We start from the raw sequence: 16,539 nt of genomic DNA on the forward strand, positions 1-16,539 counted from the left end.
TAAATAACATACATCATTCTTTTTTCAGCTGTGTGATTGCAGTGCTAGGAAATCTGGCATTCCAGTACCTCTCCGGAAATAAAGTCTTAAACCAAGATAGTTTAATTGCATATGGATTATATGGGTAAGAATATTATTTTACTTGCTATGTAACTTATTGTGTTTGGAATAGCTGTGATATTCATAAACATTCTAGAATAAAAATGTGAATTCATAATGAACTTTGTGTACAGTCTGTAGTTATTTAGCAGAGAATGCTCTAATAGAATGTACTGCTCTACGCACAGGTTGGGTGTTGTTGTGGTACCTCATAATTTAATGTCAGTGTATTAGCCTTATTTAAAATGATGTGTATTTCATATTTTTATAGGGTTTGTATAACCCTATATATAAGAGGAATTTGCCATCTTGTTACTGAATATATGTAGGTAAATAGTTCCTGTAAAATGAGTGTTAATGTTTTAGATGTACCTTGAAGAACCAGTTGACACAGGTTCAGCCTGCTTTTACCATGAAATATGGCACCCAACTGAAGTATATAATCAGTTCTTCTATAGACTGAATGATATTGTAGTGAAAACTGATAAGAGTGTGTTTGTGAAAGACAGCTTCCTGTATCAGGAGAGAGTTACCTGCAGTACAGAAGCAGTAATCTACATCTTTGAGAATACTTCAATGAAGTAAAAGTTTTTTATCAAATCTACAAGTATGTAACCTGGCAGCTGTAATTATGTAAGGGCATCCTCTTTCGTGAAGTGTCCTCGAGATAAATCAGTCTTTAATCAACCTCACAGGGAGAGACTGTTAAACATAGAATGCAAAGAGCTAGTTGTGTGTGTGTGTGTGTGTGTGTGTGTGTGTGTGTGTGTGTGTGTGTGTGTGAAGCTTCTTCATTCAGATGTGCAGGGAAACTGAGAAGTGTTAAATCCTTAGATTGACATTGAGCACAATGGCGTTAAAATGAATAGCAGAAAATAGAGAGATCTACAGCTGTATCATTTGCTGACTGGATGTAAAAAATAAATAAAAGTGGCAACGTTTGGAAATTCCAGAATGAGACAATAAATATAATTGAGGAAAAGTAATGACAGACTTATAAATTATTGAAATGTGGCACATAGACACATGTACCTATTCAGAAATTTAACTAACTTTTCAGCAAGCACTCTTTTTTTTTTTTTTTTTTTTTTTTTTTTCTTGCGGCAGGTGGGAGGGAAGAAAGTTGTACTCCTTTCAACAACTGAGGAACTAATCATAAACAATCATTGTTGACATTGGGGGGTTCATTTAGGTATTAGTGTGATTGTGTGTGTTAGGCAGTATACGTGCTCTAGAAAATGAGCAATAGCTCAAAAATCAGTTAAATCAGTGCTATTAACACGCTATACATCTATCAACTAGAGGATGCATTTCCTTATTTTTATTTATTGAGTCTTAATCTCACATAACCCTGATATTGACATTGTTAAATCCTAATCTGTCATTCATTCATTCCTTCTATTGATTAACTGATGTATGTTCCCACAGAGTTGTTCAATTTCAAGAAAAGATGTTGTGTATGGCAAAATGTGTTTAAATTGTATAAGTAGTAAATGTAACAATGCACCAAATAGAAGAGGCATTGAATCATTGAAAAGCCCACCGACAAGATTGAACATTTGGGTAGCTTTTGGACAAATCCTGTAAAGTGGGACGGGCCCATGTTCACACACACACACACACACACACACACAACCCCCTCACTACGTTGCGGTTTTAGTAGTCAGCGTGCTACAGTGAAGCTGTATTGCTCAAAAATATTTGTCCAAAAGCTAGCAAAGTTTTCAGTCTTTTTTTCTCTTCCTTGGGACAGTTCAACGCCATTACTATTTGATAAGTTGTTACTTTTTAATCCTGGAACTATTTACTTTCCACTAGGACTTTCCATTACAATACGGTATCTGTTTAAGAACTCTACGACAATTCGTTGTGAATTCTGTAGTTCAGTAGAGCTAAGTATCTGCCCTGTGTCATTTCTTAGTCACCTGACCACTCCCATGCTCTTGCAACTTTCAATCAATAAATTAGAGAGAGAGACCCAGAATAGTGTGCAGTGATGCCAATGTTCTCTTTTTTTTCTCTGTTCCACTACGTGCTCCATCTATTTTCTTACCTAACGTTTGGCAGTGGTGAAATATGTTCATCATGGGGAACAGTTTCTGCTTCTAATTCTCTCCTAAAAAAATTATATCCAGAAAAAGATCACTGTTGCTTGTTAATGGAATATTTATCGTGTTGTCTTTGAGGCATCCACATTAAACACGTCATTAGCAAAGTAGCAGACATCATAAGTACAACATGAAAGTCTACTCAAATTTTTCAATATGCAACCTGAGATATACACTATTGATAGCTCAGCAAATGATGCTATTTTTTGAAATGTCATATAGTCCATTGACTTTTGCTACTGGGCGTTACCACATTACCATCTTTATGTTCATAACACTCTATAAGAGGGACTAGACCTATTACATAGTGAAAGCAGAATGTAGTTGATAAACTATAAGCCTTAATGGCTCACAATTTTCAAATTACTTAAATTGAATGTGACTTTCACATTTTATATGCCAATTTTGCATCTGTGCATCATTAAATTAGAGAGTCTGATCTGTGATCTCGTCAGGTAAGCCATAGTGTGTGTGTGCCTACCTGGTTTTTGCACCAGGACTGCAGGAAGTGTTGAGTGCTATTGAAAAGGGATTTCAGATCGATTCTGTCTTTCCCGGAAGGCTTTTGACACTGTACCACAGAAGTGGCTTGTAGTGAAATTGCATGCTTATGGAATATCATCTCAGTTATGTGACTGGATTTGTGACTTCCTGTCAGAAAGGTCACAGTTCATAGTAGTTGATGGAAAGTCATCGAGTAAAACAGAATTGATTTCTGTCATTCCACAAGGTAGTGTTATAGGCCCTTTGCTGTTCCTTATCTATATAAATGATTTGGGAGACAATCTAAGGAGCCGTCTTAGGTTGTTTGCAGATGACGCTGTTGTTTATCAACTAACAAAGTCATCAGAAGATCAAAACAAATTGAAAAAGATTTAGAAAAGATATCTGAATGATGCGAAAATTGGCAGTTGACCCTAAATAATGAAAATTGTGAGGTCATCCACATAAGTGCTAAAAGGAATTCGTTAAACTTCGGTTACACGATAAATCAGTCAAATCTAATGGGCCGTAAATTCAACTAAATACCTAGGAATTACAATTATGAACAACTTAAATTGGAGGGAACACACAGAAAATGTTGTGGGGAAGGCTAATCAAAGACTGCATTTTATTGGTAGGACACATAGAAAATGTAACTGATCTGCCTGCACTATGCTTGTCATCCACTTTTAGAATACTGCTGCACAGTGTGGAATCTTTACCAGATAGGACTGACAGAGAACATAAAAAAAGTTCAAACAAGGACAGCGTGTTTTGTATTATTGCAAAATATGGGAGAGAGTGTCACTGAAATGATACAGGATTTGGGCTGGTTATCATTAAAAGAAAGGCATTTTTCGTTGCGACAGAATCTTCTCATGAAATTCCAATCACCAACTTGTTCCTCCAAATGCGAAAATATTTTGTTGGCACTGACGTTCATAGGGAGAAATGATCACCATGATAAAATAAGGGAAATCAGACCTCGTACGGAAAGATATAAGTGTTCGTTCTTTCCATGTGCTACACGAGATTGGATTAATAGACAATTGGGAAGGTGGTTCGATGAACCCTCTGCCAGGCACTTAAATGTGATTTGCAGAGTATCTATGTAGATTTAAATGTAGAATATTCCCTGCAATATCTAGTTTGTACAAGAATGGATAGTGATAATTAACAATTAAAACCAAATTTGTTATAGAACACATTGAGAACATGTTTGGAGAGGTGGCAGCACTGGAAAATATGTAGAGTGGCGCCCTCTTGTGATTAAGGCAACAGGTGTTGTGAACCTTTCTTTCCAGTTCCTCTCTTGGTTTTATTTCAGTTACTCCTCCTGCCTCCCCCTCTCCTCCCCCCTCCACACATACACAAAAGGTTTAACATGACTTCGGGTATAATACTTACCATGACTTGATTCTACATTGAACAGGGAATTATGTACAGCCTTTGACATGAAATATAGCCGCCACAAAGAGTAATTCCAAATTGTTTACTTGAAGTGACAAGAAAACTTAGAATTCTTAGTATGGCTCATCTGCATGGTCTGGCAACATCATAGGGGGTGTAAGTATCTGGAAGAAGTATTGTTTTCCACTACAGTTGCAGTGCTATATCGTCTCATGGTCTAACGGTAAATGTTGCCCAGAGTAGACACAAAGTGGAAAGTTCCAGACTTTATGGTTCTACTCCAACTACCGCATTTCCCTACAGTACTACTTGAGTATGACACAGGTTAGACATGCTTGAAAACAGAATTTTGCTCTAAGGTTATCATGTCAAATTGTAATTCATTTGTATTATTGCAGTACTTGTTTTTATTGCAGTGTTCCATTAGTTTATTGAATGTTAATGGCAAGCAGAAAAGAAAAATTAAATCATACAAAATATATTATCTCAAATTATCTAAAACAGTCTGTCAGTGCTCAGGTAGTTTGAAGATTTGACATTTTTGGAAATCTACTGGTTAAGAGTTAACAATGTTGTCAAGCCAGGTTCAAAGTGTATTTTCATCTGGAAAGGCATTTCCTTGATAGCTTCTTTTGTTAAATCAGAAGAGTGCAAGGAGGTGTCATTGTACAGTAGCAACACTCGGTGCAGTTATCGTGACTGTTTTACTTACACTGTGGCTGAAAGGTGGTTCACTTATTGGCAACAAATGCCAGTTGCTATGGACATGCCCTTCAGGTTCAGTTCTTAGTACCCGACAAGCTTTTTGTGCCACTAGATTCAAAATATTATCTGTTGACACTGCCATTTGCTCGATGAGATGTCTTCTGTTAGGCCTCAGCTGTTAATTTCTTCTTAAGAAGTTGAAGTACTGAGATTATAATGTGTCATTAGAAATAATATTGCATAAGAATCTCAGTGAGTGAAGTGAGGTAGTTACAGAAAAATGCAAATTTAGTCATCAATTTGATTTTTGTTGCTTTGAATTAGAGTGTACAGTACACCTGCACGTGTGCTTTGAACCTACCACATTGAATGAAAATGTTAAACGAACGTTAAATGGTAGCTGCTCATCGCATTTACCAATTATTGGGGCTTCCTGAATGTGGAAAATTATCCATGCAGGCACGATCGTTGTTGAATCAAGGAAGACATTTTCTGATGTGATTTGTCTGATGGCATTTGTCCCACATACACCACAAATGTTTGTTTTATAAGATTCATGTGTGGCACATGTGTAATTGAAACAGTATTCACACTAACTTGTTAGCTCTTACTCTTTTTCTAGCAAAAGTACACTCATTCATACACAAAACCACCCAAACACATTCTGCAGTTGTGACGAGACTAATTATTGCTTATCGAGTATTGATTGCATTTGCCTGGGCAGGAGGTGGATAGGGACACATGAAGCAAGAAGAGGTTAATGGGACAGTGAGTGGCAGGTCTTTCAGGAGAGGGAGAAGCGAGGGACACATGAGGCAAGGAGGATTGGAGCAACTGAAACACATTGTCTGCCAGGTTTGAACTACATCTCATTGTGCCCTGAAATGGGTATGTCCTACCCATATCTATCGCATCCCTCCCACAATGGTATTCTGCCACCCACCAAACCCACACAATATCCTTGTCTCTCCTTACTCAACTCTGTCCCTCATGGCTCATATCCCTACAATAGCTATACATGCAAGCCGTATCCCATACATCCTCCCACCACCATCTACACCATTCGGGTCACAGGCATCTCCTATCTCATCAAAGGCAGAATTACCTGTGGAAGCAGTCACGTGATCTACAAACCAAGCTGCGACACCATGCTACTTTCTATATGGGCATGGCAGCTAACAAGCTGTTTGTCACTGACAAAATGTGGCCAAGAGACAGCTGGACCTCTCAGTTGCTGAACTTGGTACCTAACAAAATGTGACTTACTTCAGTAATTGGTTCACATGCTGCACAATCTGATCCTACCGATACCAGCATATCTGAATTGTGCAGGTGGGAACTCGCCCTGTGAAACAAAATATCCTATGTTCCCATTCACCTTTCCCCTCTCCCCTGGCCTCAACCTTTGCTAGACCATGTCCTTCACTGTCCAGCTGCCACCCATTCCATACCAAAAAGTCCATTCCACACACCTAGCCATCCTTGGTCACCATATCTGCAGTAAAGAGCATTCCCTCTCCAAATATACCAAGCATCTCACGGAGGTCTCTGAGGAGCCAAATTACCATCCTTGCCCCCATTCCAGCACTACGTAGTCATTTATTTCACCAGCAAACCCACAATTCTTTTTCCCCTTCTCTTCTTCTATCCTTTTCTGCTCCCCTTTCACCCTCCATCCCCCTCAAACTTCCCACGTGCACTTAGGAGCCCCATCCTGACCCACCATGACCTTGCACATACCAGAAGCAGCACTACACCTTTTACCACACCTACCCTGCTGTCCCTCCCCTGTCCCTCCCCTGTCCCTCCCCTGTCCGCCCCATGCCGCCTCCTTACCCCCACCATATGCCTCAACCTTACCCCCACCATTCACACCAGATTGCTTCTCTGTTACCTCCTGGAGTTCGTGTTCGGCTCTTGCTCTGGCGCTTAACTTCACACTACCTGTAACTTTCCCAGTGGGTGTGAACCCTTCACCATCTTGGCTTCGTCTCACTCTATCGCCTTCATTTTCACAACCTCCACGTGGAACTTCGCGATAGTACCTTTGTGTACACTGATGGCTCTAGGACTGACCGTGGCGTCAGGTGTGCCTTCGTCATTGGTGGCGCCATTTTTTGGTATCGGTTTCTGGCACACTACTCGGTATTTACTGCATAGCTCTTTGCCCTGTATCAGGCCACGGAGTACATCCAGTGACAAAGCTTTTCAATTGTGTCCTCTGCTCAGACTCTCGCCTCTTTGCGCTGTACGCTGCTCATCCTTAGTGCATCGGGTCCAGGAAAACTGTCATTAGCTCACTCTTGATGGAGACACTGTGATGTTTCTGTGGGTTCCTGGTCATGTCAGTCTACCAGGAAACGAGGCTGCTGACACTGCTGCCAATGCTGCAGTCCTTGTACCTTAGCCCATTAGTGCTTATATTCCTTCCGATGATCTCTGTGTTGCTGTCTGTCCAGAGGTGATGTCACTTTGGCATTGCCACTGGTCCTCCCTTCATGGGACTAAGTTCCAGGTTAGTTCTGGATCTCCATTTCTCTATGGTGTATTTTATAGAACTTATCCATGTCCCTGTTTTTAGCTGTCTTCTCTTGCGTCAATTGGGGTAGACGTGTAGTCTTTTTTAACTCCACTCTGTCTTCGTGTTCTGTAGTTTTGACATGAGCGTGTATGATCCTAGCTATTTTTGCACCCTAAAACAACACACACACACACACACACACACACACACACACACACACACACACACACACACACACACCAGATTGCTTCTCCCATCAGGCACCTTTGCAGTCCATAGTCCAGCCACAGTGGCCAGAGACTTTGGTGATGTGTGTGTGAGAGTTGTGGTTGTGTAAATATGTGTGTGTTTTTTACTTCAGAAGAAGGCCTTCTTGCCGAAAGCTTCATTGTATAGCAGTTTTCTTGTTGTGACTGTCTGCAACTCTGTGTGTCCTTTGTATGGTAAGTAGCAATATATCCTTTTCGTAATATTGGTATTCTATCTTGGACTTTCCATTGTTTCATAATTGTTGTTTGTAAGATTCAAATTCGCAAAATTCAATATGTAACTGCGAGACAAATATTAGAACTTCAAGTAAAAAATGACAACTGATAAATACGCTCATTGTAACCGACTTACCAACACGCCAGGCATAAATGTTTTGATCTTATCCATCAACCTAATTTTGTTTTAGGTAACTTTTCACTGTGATGGTAATTTATGTGCTTTAGTATTCCTCATGTCACGTGCTGTGTGAGCAGTAGTTATACAATTGTGTTACTACATGGTGTTCTTGCCATTTATCAAGGTTATTTCACATAAAAAAATCTAACTACAGTGATATACAATTTTGTGTTTGCTTGTATGAGAGCAGAAATATGTCTAAGGGCACACGGCATTGTGACCACCTGAGTGGATGCCAGCTGGTGTGAGGTGCCTTGTTGCCAGTGCCAAATGGCTACTGCAGGGCAAGAAAACTATCAAGGATAAGTTGTTCTGGTCTTGACACAACCAAGGGCTCTTTTGTGGAAATGTTTCCTGAAGTTTACACCATTATTGTTGGATTAGAAAGTGAAGCAAATGATCTTTGAGTTTCTGTTGAATGTATACTTTTAACAGTTGCATACCAATTGGTGGGGGGGGGGGGGGGGTCAGTAACTGACCCCAACGAAGTTTTTAGGCTAAAACTCCTGTCCTGTTCAGTAGTTTATTTAATAAATACATGACATTTATAGTAATTATAATTGCTACAATCGACAATAAGAACAGCTTTTGGTTTACACTCATTGTTGAGTTACAGTGATTATTATAACTGAAGGTGTAGCAGGTCAACAATCACCACTCGCAGTCAACCGGCAAACAGTGTGGTGAGTGGAACGTAATATCTTTGTGGCATTTAACAGAATGTACAAGAAGATGAAATTGACAGGTGATGAAATTAGAAATTTGCTTGAGAGTTCAGACAATGAATTTAGTGGTGAACTATCCGAAAGCTCAAGCAGTGAAACTGAAGATGTAGTCATGGTAATTCCAGATCAAGTAGTTTCTGACAGCAGCAAGTGGGATGAAAGTGAACAGGGTAAGTATTGATTTTTATTACTTTTTGCAGATATTTTGGAGTATATTAGGAAGTGTGTCTTGGTAGAATGCTTAGTTTGCTAGTGTTTGGTTCTGTTTTCATATTTTTATAGATATTCAACCAACAAGAAGATGACCCAGGCCGAAAGCACAAATTGATCAACTTGAAAAAGACATGGTGGCTCCATCATGTATGATATGGAAGAGAAGCCCTTATGTAAATCGTAGGAGGAGGTCTGTTGCTGACGTAATGAGAACCCCGAAAGAAACTAAGCCAGGGATAAAACCTGATACACCAGGTAAAGCTTTTCTCGGGTACTTCGATGATAACATCCTGGATAACATTTTGATGTGTACCAATCAAATGCTTGGAAATCTTAGGGAATCATCTGAAGATATTTTCATAAAAAATTCGAAATCATTTCAAAGGGAAGAAAATGTGTCAGCAATTGGAATTCTATTGAACTGTGGAGTCCATAGACAGAACAAGGACAGTTTACGTGATATATTTAGTAAAGAAAACTTTCCGATGTACTGAGCTTCATTTTCGGAGCATAGACTGAGGCTCTTACTGAAGTGCTTGTGTTTTGATGACGCTCTAACTCGAGCAGCTAGAAAACAGACCAACAAATTTGCTCCTATCAGGGATACATGGAACATGATAGTAAATTTCCTGAGTTTTATAATCCTAGTGAGTCAGTGACAATGGATGAAGAACTTGTGACCTTCCATGGGCGATTCCCATTCAGGCTATATATTCCAACAAAACCAGGAAAATATGGAATAGAGGTGAACCTGTTATGTGATTCAGATACGAAATACTGCTTTGCTGCGGATCCTTACGATGGAAAGCACGCTAATGAGAAGAACCATAACAGTGGCCCTGAAATAGTTAGAAGATTAATTGAAATGTCTAACTTGAAACAATCTGGAAGAAATGTTACCGTGGACAGAAAGTTCACTACCATTCCACTCGCATCTGATCTTTTGAAAGAGAAAATGACTACCGTTGATACTATTCGAAGTGACAAACGCAATGTTCCTACAGAACTCCGTCCTGTTTGTCTAAAGAAAGCTACACCAGGAACAATCAGATTTGCCTTTAGTGATGATGCCACTTTAGTCAGTTACGTGCCTAAGAAAGGAAAGGTCAACCCAACATCATGATATGAATGTGACGGAAGAGAAGCCAGACATCATCCTATTCTACAATTGTACAAAGTCAGAAATGGATAGATACAATAAGTGTGTAAGAACGTACAGCTGCCATCGAGCAACGCGTTGATGGCCAGTGGCGGTGTTTTTCAACTTGATTGACATTGCAGCATACAATTTATATGTTGTATTTCAAGATACACTCAAGGAATGGACAAAGAATTACCCGACAAAGAGTTCTGGAAGAAAGAAGTACCTGAAAGATCTTGCTCGTGAACTTTGTGACCTCAACATGAAAAGACGCACTCAAAATGCTGTAGGCCCACACTCAAAATACACTACAGTGTTATCAACTTTTGGGTATGAGTGTAATCAAAATGAAGATGCTGTGAGCAGAGGAAACAACTTTACGGAGCCGCGATGGAAAGTAACATGTGCAGCTGTGCATAATCTGCCAAAGAAAGTATGCTGTTACTTATGCGCCAGAAGCAAAGACCGTAAGTACATGAAGACTTGCACTTCTTGCAGGAAGTATATCTGCCCTACACACACCAAGAAAGAAGAAGTAGTTCGTATTGTAAAGTGTTCTGAATGTGAATCTGAGTAATCCTTGTAATTGTGAAATTAATACAAATAAATGTAAAAAAACTATTTATTTTTTACTAAAAATGTCCCAGAAACCCTTTCCCAGAAATAATAAACAACATTTCAATCTTCTAATCTGCCAAAATTATGGAAATACATAAGTAATGTGATTTATCCTAAATAGAGAATGTGTGATGGTTGTGGGGTCAGTCGCTGACCCCTCCCATTGGTGTTGGCCAGTGCAGCATACAGCATTGGTATGCAACTGTTAAGAGACAAACTAAATGAGGTTTAAAAAACTCAAAGGAAGGAGTGAACAGGAATTTATGACTTTGGTTTACAGTGTGCAACTGACTACTTGAAAACGAGTAGATACAGGTCTACAACATGTCTATCAGAGGACAAAAACTTTCTTTCGAAACATTCACATCCTATAGTGTTGCCAGATTGTGCAGATGGCCAGACTTCGAATTCAGTTAGTTTTATTGGCATATTAAATGAATGACTCAGAATTAATCTCTGTAGTTGCCAGCTGGCAGCCAAGTTTTACGTCAAAAGCTGTACCAGTCTGGAACAATAGGAGGTACAGTTTGTCTACCAGGTCCAAAAGACAACCAAGTAGACACAGCAGCATACATAGTAGCATTTGAAGTGACTTCTCTTCTGGAAAAAAGTAATGACTATGGACTACCATTGTGATTTTGAACCTGTTGTGCCTCCACCCATGCAGCATTTTAAGTGCCTTGATTTTGGCCAGCCCACATCCCCATGTCCTTGTAGGCTCACATGTGGTAACTGTGCCACCCACAGCATGTTGGAACACTTCTAAACACCTTCCAAACTTTAACTGCCAGAATCAACACCCCAGATGCTCACCAATGTGCCCTGCTTACAAAAGGAAGTGGAATATATACTCTTGATTGGTTATCACACTTCAGTGCTAGTAAGAAATATGAATGCCTTTGTCCTGTCAACGTTTTGAGTAGTTTTGCCCGTCCCCCCCCCCCCCCCCCCCCTACCCCAACCATTCTAAACTCCTCTTCATGGATATCATACCCTCCTAAATGGTGGTTAATCGTGATTGTAGGCATGACTTTCTGCCACTGGTCCCTTCACATCCTCTCTTCCTCCACATAACACTCAGAGAGTGACCATTCAGTGGAACTGTAACTGATACAGTGGTGTGCAAAACTTAAGGACGGAAGTAACTTTCGCCTGCCAAGAAACATAGCTCAATGAAACTTGGGCCATACATAGAAAGAACTGCTACAGTATAGTACAAAAGGTCAGTGAGTGAAAGAAATATGCAATGAGACAAACAGAAATTACACTTTTGTTCAGAGACAATAGTGATACTGAAGTGACCATGATTTATGAGGGTTTCCTGGATGTTACAGAAGGTGGGACATTGTTCTTAATAACATGTGTGATCACCATGGTTGGCAGTGTATGGTCTGCAGAGTGCTCCAATGATGGCCACAGTGTTAGTAAAGAGTTGTTGTGGTAGGGCAGTACATTCCTCCACCAGTATGGTTGACAACTGCTGGATAGTTGTTGGTGCATGTGGACATGCTGCATTCTCTCTCTTCAAAGCATCCCACACGTGCTCAATGGGATTTGAACCTAAGAACAGGCAGGCCAGCCCATTTTCGAAGTATTCTCTTGTTGCAAGAGCTGCTCCATCTACACTGTTTAATGCAGTCACATATTGTCATCCGTACAAATAAAGTCAGAGTTGAATAGACCCCTGAAAATAAGCACATGGGAATGGAGTGTAATGTCACAATAATGTTGACTGGTGAATGTACCATGTTCAAGAATTTGGGTTTTGGTACGCCCATGTAACTTAATGCTTCCCTACACCATAACATCTAGACCACCAAAATGATTGTGTTCAACAATGTTTCTGAGTGCATTATGTACTCCCATATGGTAAGATCTGGAAACATGTAGTGCACTCAAGAACACACGTGATTGTTTTAGTGTTACAGATGTAATGGTTTATGGAAGCATAATGACATCTGATCCTTTTGCTTCTAGTTATGTACCCCACTGATAAATTTAATCCTAAATTATGAGCACAGACTGGCAGTCTGTGCCATTGAAAAATTGATGGTTGGAGCAAGTGAGGAAATGTGTGTACTGACTTCCAAATCTGTGAACGCGGTATACTCACTGCTTGACATTATTATGGCTCTGTACTCTTTCTCCATATGTGTCTTTTTAGGTGCCCTTTTTGGCGAGACTTCATTTTTATGGATGACACTTTGTGACTGCATCGAACTGCTCAGGTGGAGGAGCTCTTCAAATGTGGAGGATATTTGGCAAATGGACTGGCCAACCCATTCCCTCGATTTAAACCCATCGGGCAGGTGTGGAGTGCATTTGGAAACATTGCTGTACAGCCACGCACCAACGACCATCAACCTACTGTCAACTGTGCTGGTGGAGAAATGGAACGCCCTACCTCGAGAAATCAGTACCAACAGTGTGGTCAGCATGGGAGCACTTTGAAGAGCATGCATTGCCGACAATGGTGATCACACACCCTATTAAGGACAATGTCCCACCTTTTGTAATGCCCGGGCAACAATCATAAATTGTGGTGACTTTAGTCTAGTTATTATCTTTGAATAAAATTGTCATTTCTGTTTATCTCATGGCCTGTTTCATTCAGTTGCCTTGTGTGCTTTACTGTTGCAATTCTTTCTATGTATGGTCCAAGTTTCATTGAGCTATATTACTTAAGTTTTGCACACCAATGTATTACAGCATCTCTCTGAACTTTTAAAATGTGTCAAGCATTTTGCATGCCAGTTTCATCAAAAATTAGAATATATTTATCCTTCTGAGTCTGACAGTAGGCAAAATCGATATGAAGATGTTATTGATATTAAAAGCGGGGTGACTGGCAGTAGGATACCCTGTGTATTTTGTATAACTCTATTAACTCAGTGACAGTTTAAAGGATTATGAATGTTTCTGGAGCATGTGCAGATGTGCAGCTTGTTGAACTTGAGACAGAGTAACAGGAAATGCCTCAGGAATGCAGGTCAGTGACTGGTAAATGGGGTGGAGGTATGAGTGGCATAAGATTCCTGGAAGGTCGGCCCGGAACCCAGAGGAGGTGGCAGCCACAACACTACTGCTTGTGGCTTACATCCAGCCAGAGGGCAGTACAGCATTTGTGCGAGATTTAGGGGTGCCTTTCCATGTTTTATGACTTCTTTTGAAGGTAGCATCTGCTACTTGTAGAAAGGACAGCCACAGGAAACACTGTCCAGCATTCCAGTGGTCTTCTCTAAATTTTGTGAACCCCGTTGCAAGGCTGTGGACATTGACGGGAGAATGTGTGGTTGGTGTAAAGATGTGTGATGTCAGATCAAAGTGCTAAAATCAATGCTTTTTGGTAGTTGAGAGAGTTTCATGTTGTCATCGGAAGCTGAAAAAGAGACACTATTTTTGGCAGGGTTCTCCCTTGGAGGAAATCTTTGTGATTAGACTGCCGTGGTTCATAATTTTGTGATGGCAGCTTTAGATGGCAAGGAATGGGTAGGGTGTGAGTGAGTGCCATGAGGGAGGCAAATCAGGATAGGTTGCGTGTATTCACATTAAATTCATGTTGGGATGTCTTGGTGTCCTGATTCACTTGGCATAGCAGCACAGTAGAGGCTGCTGCACCTTGGAGTACTGCTAAGATGCTGATGACTCCGCCTTTGCGATGAGGCCAGCACGGCTACAGCGCAAGCTCGGCACAGCACAGTAACACTTAACAGTAAGCATACATAAATCACTGAACGACAGAGTAGTCAACACTTGAGGAATCCAACACGATTGCCTGTCTCATCTCCTTTTGCACTGCTTGTAAGTGTGTGGACTTCTGGGTTTCAGTTACTGTTCCGATCGAGAATTACAGGATTAAACAGTTATCACTGAACTTTGGGAGGGAGTAAATTCTGAAGAGGCCAGGAAGTAACTTAACTGATACGGGAGAGACACTGCTTTTCATTTAATCTTGATGCAAATTTGAATATATATGATTGTCAAAGGTTTTGAATATTCACGTTATATGTTGATCCCATAAATGTGTTTGTGAATAAATGTGAGTACTGAATTTAATCATTGTTTCTGTTCGATCCCTTCAGTTACTTTTAAGTTGTAGCTTTTAATCTATATCCAGGAAGATATTAGCAGTCATTTGAAAACCATAACCAACTTACTTCTCCAGTCAGATAGCGTTAGTCAAAGTAAAATTTTGTGCAAATTCCCCAATTTAAGAACTATGTGTAGGGCCTTAATTTTCATGTTATTTATTTAACTTTGTGCATAAAAATTTAGAGATTAGTTCTTAAGGGGGTGGCCTACCCACAATTAGTTTTGGAAGATTAAGGGGAATTCTACTCCATGGGATTTTGCATTTTGACAGTGCAACCATTGCTGTGGAATGGGTAGAGGGCCTGTCAGAGTTGGTGGATGACTTGTGTATGAAGCAGATTAAGCGTTCTTCCACTGGTGACCGCATGGCTCCAGCAGTCTCTTCTGAAAGAAAAGATTCTTTCAATGCTGGGAGATAGGACCCCAAAATGCTACCTTCTTTGACTACCCCTTTGACTACCTTCTTTGACTACTACAGCGGTAGCATGCCCAAAACTGAACATGGGTGGGGTGGGGGGTCATCAAGTACCTGCATGCTGATAACCCCATGACCAAGCACAGTGTGTGCTATTGGTGTCTGAGCTGGAACCACTACACAGAATACAAAAAGGAGCATGTGCCCATTATGGCTGGGGTACATGGTCTCCAGGCAACGGATTACTGGCTAGGCAACCATTGCTGTGGAATGGGTAGAGGGCCTGTCAGAGTTGGTGGATGACTTGTGTATGAAGCAGATTAAGCGTTCTTCCACTGGTGACCGCATGGCTCCAGCAGTCTCTTCTGAAAGAAAAGATTCTTTCAGTGCTGGGAGATAGGACCCCAAAATGCTACCTTCTTTGACTACCCCTTTGACTACCTTCTTTGACTACTACAGCGGTAGCATGCCCAAAACTGAACATGGGTGGGGTGGGGGGTCATCAAGTACCTGCATGCTGATAACCCCATGACCAAGCACAGTGTGTGCTATTGGTGTCTGAGCTGGAACCACTACACAGAATACAAAAAGGAGCATGTGCCCATTATGGCTGGGGTACATGGTCTCCAGGCAACGGATTACTGGCTAGGCAACCATTGCTGTGGAATGGGTAGAGGGCCTGTCAGAGTTGGTGGATGACTTGTGTATGAAGCAGATTAAGCGTTCTTCCACTGGTGACCGCATGGCTCCAGCAGTCTCTTCTGAAAGAAAAGATTCTTTCAGTGCTGGGAGATAGGACCCCAAAATGCTACCTTCTTTGACTACCCCTTGGGAGGAATTCAAGTCTGAGAGATAAGGGGAGAAATACTTCCCCCAAATACTTAGTTTGCTCTAAGACTGATGGGGATACCGTTTTGACCATAAAAACATTATTCTTTGTTGAACACCTTGAAGAAAGATTTGGGGAAGTAGCAGCGATTACAGAAATGAAGAGTGGCTCAGTCCTGATTAAAATGGCATCCCTTGCCCAGTCATGAGTGCTGCTTGTCTGTAACAAGCTGGGTGGCATTTCTGTAACTACCACCCCTATAACTATCTTAATGTGGTACAGGGTGATCTTTGACTGCAACCTTCTTTTACAGACCAAGGACTAGTTACATGCCAGTTTGAAGCAATGGGGCACACATTATGTCTGTTGTGTCCAACGGGAACCAAAGGTCATTAGTGTTGCTAATGGGGCCTTCATCTTGACCTTTGAAGGCCCGAAAAGGTCAAGGTGATGGTTATCAATGTAGTGTGAAACTGCAAGTAGCCCAACCCATGTGGTGCTTCAAATGCATGAA

At 40.8% G+C, this 16,539-nt stretch overlaps 1 protein-coding gene across 5 annotated transcripts in view; it reads left to right on the forward strand.

The window, feature by feature from the left end:
* LOC126179121 (peroxisomal membrane protein 2) overlaps positions 1-16,539 on the forward strand; it is a 54,674-nt gene that overhangs the window by 13,159 nt on the left and 24,976 nt on the right. For all 5 annotated transcript variants that reach the window (XM_049924586.1, XM_049924588.1, XM_049924587.1 and 2 more), the window contains exon 3: positions 29-124. In XM_049924586.1, coding sequence (XP_049780543.1) covers positions 29-124 — 96 coding nt within the window. The remainder of the gene's footprint in view (positions 1-28; positions 125-16,539) is intronic.

The sequence above is a fragment of the Schistocerca cancellata genome, chromosome 1 (assembly GCF_023864275.1).
Source record: "Schistocerca cancellata isolate TAMUIC-IGC-003103 chromosome 1, iqSchCanc2.1, whole genome shotgun sequence".
Taxonomy (NCBI): Eukaryota; Metazoa; Arthropoda; class Insecta; order Orthoptera; family Acrididae; genus Schistocerca; species Schistocerca cancellata.